The sequence below is a fragment of the Durio zibethinus genome, chromosome 13, assembly GCF_047325235.1.
Source record: "Durio zibethinus cultivar Kanyao isolate XHJ-2024 chromosome 13, ASM4732523v1, whole genome shotgun sequence".
Taxonomy (NCBI): domain Eukaryota; kingdom Viridiplantae; phylum Streptophyta; class Magnoliopsida; order Malvales; family Malvaceae; genus Durio; species Durio zibethinus.
In genome coordinates, this window is record NC_143174.1 from 19,718,159 (window position 1) to 19,726,927 (window position 8,769).

At 31.0% G+C, this 8,769-nt stretch overlaps 2 protein-coding genes across 2 annotated transcripts; both read left to right on the top strand.

Annotated features, from left to right (window-relative positions):
- Nucleotides 1–1,964: 1,964 nt before the first annotated feature.
- LOC111302536 (uncharacterized) lies at nt 1,965–4,261 on the top strand. Its single transcript, XM_089742428.1, has 5 exons — nt 1,965–2,209; nt 2,297–2,947; nt 3,027–3,525; nt 3,633–3,877; nt 3,964–4,261. The coding sequence occupies exons 1-5, from the start codon at nt 1,965–1,967 to the stop codon at nt 4,259–4,261; spliced, it is 1,938 nt and encodes a 645-aa protein (XP_089598554.1).
- Nucleotides 4,262–5,786: 1,525 nt separating this feature from the next.
- Nucleotides 5,787–6,161, top strand: LOC149515396 (receptor kinase-like protein Xa21). Its single transcript, XM_089742429.1, has one exon. The coding sequence runs from the start codon at nt 5,787–5,789 to the stop codon at nt 6,159–6,161; it is 375 nt and encodes a 124-aa protein (XP_089598555.1).
- Nucleotides 6,162–8,769: the final 2,608 nt, after the last annotated feature.

Genomic DNA, 8,769 nt, shown 5'->3' on the forward strand with positions numbered 1-8,769 from the left:
ATAATGTGAAGTTAAAAAAAATTAAAAATTAAAAATTAAAAATAAAAAACACTTATAAAACGGAATGTTTTGGAAGCATAGATGGTAAGCATGGCTAGGGGCCTGACTTTTCCAAAATTTTTGAAAATTCCTTTTTATTTATATATAAATATGTATATTTACATTACATAAATTTAAATTAGAACTTTTTTTAATTTATAATTTTTAAATTAAAAAAATTAAATTGATATCTATCTATTTATTTTATCTATTAATTACTATTGACAAATATTTAAAATCTATTAATTTGTAATAAATATTAAGTCATAATTTATGTGAATTTGAAAAAATTTAATTTAGTTTTTTAAATTCTAGCTTCTACTAAATAAGATAAATTAAATTTAAAATTTCAATTGAAAAATTTAAGCGTGACATGTGTAATGATGTAAGACATTAAAATTTATCTTCTTTATCACTATTGTATCTTATTTTGATTGAAATTAAAAAATAAAAAAATATTATTTCATTAATAGATTGATCAAATTTATTTTAATTTTTTTCAGTATTTATAATAACTAGCAAGTTGAATGAATATTTTCAACAATGAAAATTATCAAAATAAAACTACGAAATAACATGGAAGATGGGTTATATATATATATAACTTAGTTTTCAATGTAGAAAAAAAGATTTAATTTAAATTTAATTGTTGAAGATTTTATTTTTTTAAAAAATAACATTGCTCATAATTTTAAATAAAATTATTTATTTGTTATATTTTATTTTCTTATACTTTTATTTTGAATTAATAAAATTTAAGATTTTATAAATTTGTTATTTTTTTAGTATATTATTTCATATATGTTTTATGTTAATAAAATGTATCATAGTATAACTAAAATGAAAAATATATATAATTTTAAACTTTTAATTAATCCCCTTAAAATCAAACATCAAGATCTATCACTATATATATTATTTTTTAAGTTAATCACAATTTTAGTATTTGAATTTTGAAAAAATTGCATAAATTGATAACTAAAGAAATAAAATGTACAATTTACATATTAAACTTTCATCAAATGTATAATTTACATCTTAAATTTTCAAATTATGTATAATATTGATCTAATTCTAATCTCGTTATCTATATCAACATATATATATATATATATATATGATATTTGACAAATATTATTAAATTATATATTCATCACATATATTATAAACATTTTTTCAATAAAAAAGATCTAAATATATATTTTTTTATCTGAAAGTAAAAATTATTTAGGAAATCAATCAATTATTATTTGTCATGTGATATCCACATGAAATTGTTACAAAATATTTAATATTTTTATTCAACAAATAACATGTATATAACAAAATTATAATAGTTAAACACAATATAGCAAGTTAAATTAATAATATTAGAATTTGAATTAAAATAATAAAAATTTAGAATGTAAATTGTAATTTTATTTTTTACATATCAATTTATAAATTTTTTAAAAAAATTTAGATATAAAAAGTATAATTAACTATTATTTATTTATTCTTACCTGAAAAAAAAAAGAAAAAGAATGAATGGGGATGATGTTTCTTGGAATGTTAAGGTGGGCGTGTTTTTTTAGCGAGTACCCGTCCTTTTAGACCAATGCGAAACTAGAAATATGAGAAAAGTAGGGTCAAATAATAGTTTTATTAGAAAAAGAGATCAAATATTGTTTTCAATGAAATGAATTATTTTATTTCAATGTTATAAAAAAAAAAAATTTTGCCCCTGCCTTTAGAGTGGAGAATGGTTCAAGGATTTATGTAATCTTTGAAGTAGTGGGTTCACTTTTGATAGCTTTTATCATCCACCTTTCCTATTTCATTTCTATTTTCGTGATTGATTTGGTTCTGCATGCTACCAAAACAGTTTGTTATTCATTACTGTCTATTTCCCTTGACATCCCTTTTCTTGATTTCTTCCTTTGGTAATGGATACATCCTGCTTGAAAAACCAATGGATGATGCAGGCAAAGCTTCTGCTGTGCATCGTTACACCGATCACTCTGCTATCAAAATCCTCCAAACCTGTCTTGGCCTTGGGGAATAATGAAACTGACAGACTAGCTTTGCTTGCTTTGAAGAAACAGCTCGTGGGTAGTTCTTCTGGAGCTCTAAGTTCATGGAATACTTCTCTCCATTTTTGTGAGTGGGGAGGCGTTCGATGTGGTCGCCGGCACTAGAGAGTGACCATTTTGAACGTGAGTAGCTTGAACTTACTTGGCTCCATATCTCATTCAATTGGAAATTTAACCTTCCTTAGAAGAGTCAACTTCTCTAATAACGGGTTACAAGGAAGCATTCCCAAGGAACTTAGTCACTTGAGGCGGCTTCGTTCTCTAAATCTAGAGGGTAATCAACTCCAGGGCAAAATGCCAGTGGAGCTTAGCAATTGCTCAAATCTCAAAATTCTTGCTTTAAGTAAAAATAATCTTACTGGAGAAATTCCTTTCTTCTTAGGGAATTTGAAGAATCTCATTAGACATCATATTCCTGCCAATGATTTGATTGGGGGTATTCCATCTTCTCCGGGAAACCTTTCAGCCTTGTATATCCTCTCTCTATCAGGCAATAATTTGGTGGGAAATATACAAAATGCTCTTGACAGATTATCAAACTTGCGCTACCACTTTATAGCTAGCAATAACCTGTCTAGTCCAATTCCTCCAATTTACAATCTTTCGTATGTGATAATGATTGATGCAGCTCTGAACCAATTATCTGGGAGGCTTCCACCAGAAATGGACGTTGCGTTCCCGAATCTTGAAGTAATATATATCGGAAAAAACCGATTGACAGGAACAATTCCAGTATCTGTGTCCAACATCTCTAGCCTGCAACAATTTGACATTTCCGCTCATGGTTTCAGCGGACCAGTTCCTGCTAATATAGGGAAGCTTAAGGATATTCAATGGTTAGTCATTGATTATAACCACCTTGGAAGTGGGAAAGCAGGAGACTTTGGATTTTCTTTCGTCTTTAACCAACTGCAGCCTATTGGAAGCTTTGGATATACAAAGCAATAGATTTGGTGAGGAGATTCCGAACTCTATAGCTAATTTATCAACCTGGCTTGAAGAGATTTACATGGATGGGAATCAGATCATAGGAAGTATTCCGGAAGGAATTGGCAATCTCGTCAACCAGGATGTAGTGGACATGGCAGAAAATTTTCTTGTTAGTGAAATTCCTATTTCCATCAGAAATCTTCAAAATCTTGAAGCATTGTATCTCGGTTTCAATCAAGTAACTGGTAAAATCCCATCCTCCTTTGGCAATCTCTCTCGACTGTCTAATCTTGATTTATCCCATAATAAAATTGAAGAAGCAATTCCATTATCACTCAGGAAATGCAAAAATTTGCAAACGTTAGACCTTTCCCAAAATAAACTCAATGGCAGTGTTTCATATCAGCTATTTGGTGCTTTTGAAAATTGTTTTATCTTAATCTGTCTCACAACTCTTTCACCGATCTCCTTCCATCAGATTTGGGTAAGTTGAAGAATCTTGTAGAGTTATATGTTGATAATAATAATTTCTTTGGTGAAATTCCCAAGACACTTGGTGAGAGTTTAGGACTAAGAATCCTCTTTATGCAGATTAATTCATTTGAAGGTAACATTCCTCAATCTTTTGCTTCTTTGAGATCTCTTGAAAGCTTAGATCTCTCTGGTAACACTTTATCAGGCACCATACCACCCGAACTTCATGAACTTCCATTTTTAGTGAGTTTAAACGTTTCTTTCAATCAACTGGAAGGTGAAGTGCGAAAAGGACGGGTTTATAAAAATACCAGTGGATTTTCGTTTTTCAGAAATGAAAAGCTTTGTGGGGGAATTCCGGAGTTAGAGCTTCCGAAATGTATCGATGAGAAACCAAACAAAAGGGAAAGGTTTTGTCAACCAAAGTCATTATTGCTATTATCCTCAGCATTCTTCTTGGCTCTATTTTGACTCTGCTTCTTGTTTATCTTTCCTGGAAACTGAAGTCAAAAAGGGGACTTATCCCCGTAGCTTTGTTTGGTGATGCCTACTTGCGTCTGTCATACAAGGAGCTTCTTCAAGCGACCCAAAGTTTTGCTTCCTCCAACTTGATTGGCAGTGGAAGTTTTGGCGTTCTATATAAAGGAGTTCTTCATCAGCAAGAAAAGATTGTTGCAATGAAGGTACTCAACCTTCAAAACCATGGGCCTTCAAAGAGTTTCACGGTTGAGAGTGTAAGGCTCTAAGAAAAGTTCGACATCGGAATCTTTAGAAAGCTGGTTACATGAAAAACATGAGTCAAGGTATTTGAAACTTGTTCGAAGGTTAGACATTGCTATAGATTACCTTTGTCATGATTGTGAGACGCCCATTGTTTATTGCGATCTAAAGCCTACCAACGTCCTTTCTTGAGAATGACATGGTGGCACATGTTGGTGATTTTGAATTAACTAAGCTTCTGTCTAGCGACACAAGACATATGTGTAGTGATCAAACAAGTACCTCAATGATTAAGGGAACAATAGGTTATGTTCTCTAAGTATGTTAAACATCCAACTTCAAATCGATTGACGATAAGTGAAGAGGTTTAACTTGAATATAAGGTTATAAGAAATTAAAAATTTATTAAATGTGGGATAACCCACTTTAAGAGGCCTTTATCACGTGTAGGTGATGGTGGAAGAAGCCTTACACATAACAAATTAGAAAAGAACAATGAAAGAAAAATTTTGACTCTGATGTCATGTTAAGCATCCAACTTACTACCAATTGACAATAAAGTGAAGGATCTAACCTGAATATAAAATTACAAGATATTAAAAATTTATTAGATATGAGATAACTCACTTTAACAGACCCCATCACGTGTAACTATAAAATCAATTGGCGATAAGTGGAGGGGTCTAACCAAAATATAAGGTTATAAGAAATTAAAAATTTAGTAAATGTGAGATAACTTACTTTAACAAGTTTCTATAGGCGATGATGGAAGAAGCTTTACACGTGACAAATTAGAAAAGGGTAATGGAAGAAAAATTTTGACTCTGATACCATATTAAACATTCAACTTATTACTAATTGGCAATAAAGTAAAAAAGCCCAACCTGAATATAAGACTATAAGATTTTAAAAATTTATTAAATATGTAATAACTCACTTTAATAGACCCCATTATGTGCAACTATCACTTGGCAATAAAGTAGAAGAGCACAACTTGAAAATAAGATTATAGGATATTGAAAATTTATTAGATATGGGAAAACTTACTTTAATAGACTCCATTGGCGAAAATGAAAGAGACCTACTACATGACAGATTTAGAAATGGCAGCAGAAGAAAATTCTAGTTTTAATATCATGTTAAACATCTAACTTAAAATCTCCTAATTTAAATATCAGATTATAGGAAATTAAAAATTTATTAGATGTGCATACTAACAAGGTAAAATTCATATGTTTCTTGTCTTTTTTTAGTTAAATGAATTGCTTTATTAGAAAATTCTGTAGAATCTTAATCTTGGCAACTAGCTTGACATATTTATGTCATTCACTAGCAAATTCATTCTTAAAGTTGCAAACGAATCAATGTGCAAATGCAGATGGAACTCTTTTTCTTAAGCTGGAAAAATTGTTTGAAAAATATTGCAAATTCTCTCTTTGACTTTACGCTTGATTGTCTCCAGTCTCAGCTCTTAATTAAGCCTGAAAACACAGGGTTGGTATTAAAAAAGTTTCTATATCATCTTATAAACAAATTATTGCAGAATATGGAATGGCTGTGGCGGTGTCTCCAGAAGGTGACATTTACAGCTCTAGGATTCTGCTCTTGGAGATGATCATCGGAAAGAGACCGACAGATGATTTGTTTCGTGATGGCTTAAGCCTTCATACTTTCTGTAAAATGGCACTACCAGAAAGGTTGGTGGAGGTTCTCGATTTTTGCCAAATTGAAGAAATTGGTGAAAATAGGCAGAAACTAACGGAAGGAGAGATATGGGAATGCTTGGTTTTTTTCACTAAAGTTGGAGTTGCATGCTCTGCAGAAGTACCAGGTGGTAGAATGAGAATCAAAGATGCTATCGTAGAATTACATGCAACTAAGGCAATGTTGCTTCGCATGGGGGTTCGAAATGGGAACAGAAGATAGGCAGCAACGGCAACAACTGCTGAATTGGAATCAGCTTTTGCTGGTGTTACATCCACTATATTTTGTATCAATAATTGATATATTTCAACACAACTTTGCATGTTTTGCAAACCTTCTAAACTAGGATTGTCTGCAGAGATATTTAGAGATTTGGCTTTGTGGTTATCTGATTGCTTTTCTTTTAAGTTCCTCCCAAGACCAAAGCCCACTGGTCTTTTCAAAATTAACTTAATGGTCTCTATCAATATATCTCACTGAATCAGTGATTCTTTTCATGCCATAAATTGCTATAAACTATAAAGAACTTGTAAAATAGATATTTTTTTAGAGTAAACTCTTACGCCAATATGAATGCTTGGCTCATGTCCAAGCATGGTGCAACTCCACATTCAAGAACAACCTTTAGGCAATACATGTTTGAGGCATTCAATCAGCTTGAACTCGCTTGTAGTTTGTGTTCCAAAACAATGTTTGGAAAAGCTTCATTGCAAAAAAAAAGTTCTCTGTTTTGATAAGCAGTCACTGAAAATGTACTCTTATGCTATTTCCCATTAGAGATGATAGAAAGATCTGCAGAGGTCCCTAAAAATGTTTGCATACCTGCCCTGTCCTAGATTGCAATAAATGAGGAAGTTTTCTCACTTTTTATTCATCATTGTACCATTATTATAAGACAACTTTCCTTTAAGGAAACTGATCCTACAGTAAATGTCGGTTACAAAATTTCTTATAGAAATATTCCTAGAGCTAGCGTCATCCTGTGACCAACTTAATCCGAACGACGCTGAGAAAAATTGACTAAAGTCATCCCGTGAATAACCAATATTTTGTAGAAACCATTTTCAAAATAACCTTATCCCTATATAATTCATCATCATAATCTGCGGAATTAAATTCACCATCACAACCCACTTTAATGCATCTTGCTTCTTTAAAGCAGTAGCCATATCTCCAGGTGTACTACCAACTTAATCCGAACAGCGCCGAGAAAAATTGACTAAAGTCATCCCGTGAATACCCAATCTTTTGTAGAAACCACTTTCAAAATAACCTTATCCCTATATGAAATTCATCATCATAATCTGTGGAATTAAATTCACCGTCACAACCCACTTTAATGCATCTTGCTCCTTTAAAGCAGTAGCCATATCTCCAGGTGTACTACCCTCGATTGAGTTTTCTTATGCTCTTAATAACTTTGCTGCTTTTGCACCAAATAATTGTGACTGAGGGATTATAACATTTCAATATCATATCAAGAGATTTTAAAAATTTATTATGATATATAAGTAAAAGTTTAAATTTAAATTTGTAAAGTATTTTTTGTGAAACAAAACTGTGAAACGTTCGAATCAGAATGAACAATACCTTACAGGTTAGGTACGAGTTTTCATAAATATTATCAGAGTGATCACTAGTTGAACATGAGTTAAGTGTTACATTGTAGGAGCCGTCTCTAAAATTATGCAGGAGCTAAATGCTAAATGATGCGATTTATATCTAGAATCTCAACGTCTGGTGTGATCTTGTAATTTGTATGAATTTTGTATTGGGTTTGCTTAACGTTTTGTGTGATTCGATAGATCTATATGTTTTATATTTAGCTTGACAGGTACTTTAATCTTTAATGGGGGAGTATGTAAAATCCCAATTCTATGTCAGGAGATTATGAAAATTTGCTATGATATATAAGTAAAAGCTTAAATCTAAACTTGTAAAGTGCTTTTTATGAGATATAATCCTGAGACTTTTAGATCAAAGTGTAGAATATCTTAGAGGTTGAGTGCGAATCTCTATAGAGATAGCTGATCAACCACTGAAACTCCATTAGCATTGGTGAAATAATTCTTTTTGGATGCATTTGCCTTACAAGTGTTTCAAATCCAAAGATTCACAATTTAAAGATTCAAGGGTTTGAGTCAAAGATTCACAAGGTTTCATAACAAAAATTGAAAGATTCTAAGACCCAAAGTTTCGCAAAGATTTCAAAATTCACAAAAAGGCAATATTCATAAAGGTTTGCAAGAATTCCAAGTTTCACAAATATTTCAAGTTTCACAAAGGTTCTAGATTTGCAAAAGTTTCAAGTTTTGCAAAGATTCTAGATTCACAATGTGTCAAGTTTCGCAGAGGTTCTAGATTTGTAAGGTTCCAAGTTTCGCAAAAGTTTCAAATTTGCAAAGGTTTCAGATTCGAAAAAATTTTTACGCAAAAATGAAAAATTCATAAGAATTCATATTCATAAGAATTAAAATTCGTAAGAATTTCAGTTTCACAAAAATGAAAAATTTGTAAAAACTTCAAATTTGCAAGTATTGGAACTTTGTCATTACCAAAATTCCTAGATTCAAGGATTCACGTTCAAAAGATTTTTATTAGTGATTCATATCCAAAATTCAATGTTTCATTTTTGAAAATTTTATGGATTTACATAAAAAATTTTAAGGCTCACATCTAGAATTCAAAGATTTTCATTCAAAAAAATTTTAGAGATTCACATCAAAAGATTCTTTTTGAAAAACTTTATAGCTTTGCATCCAAAATTTTAAATTTTAGAAATTCTCATTCGAAAAATTTTAGTGATTATGCTCAAAGGTCTTATAATTGT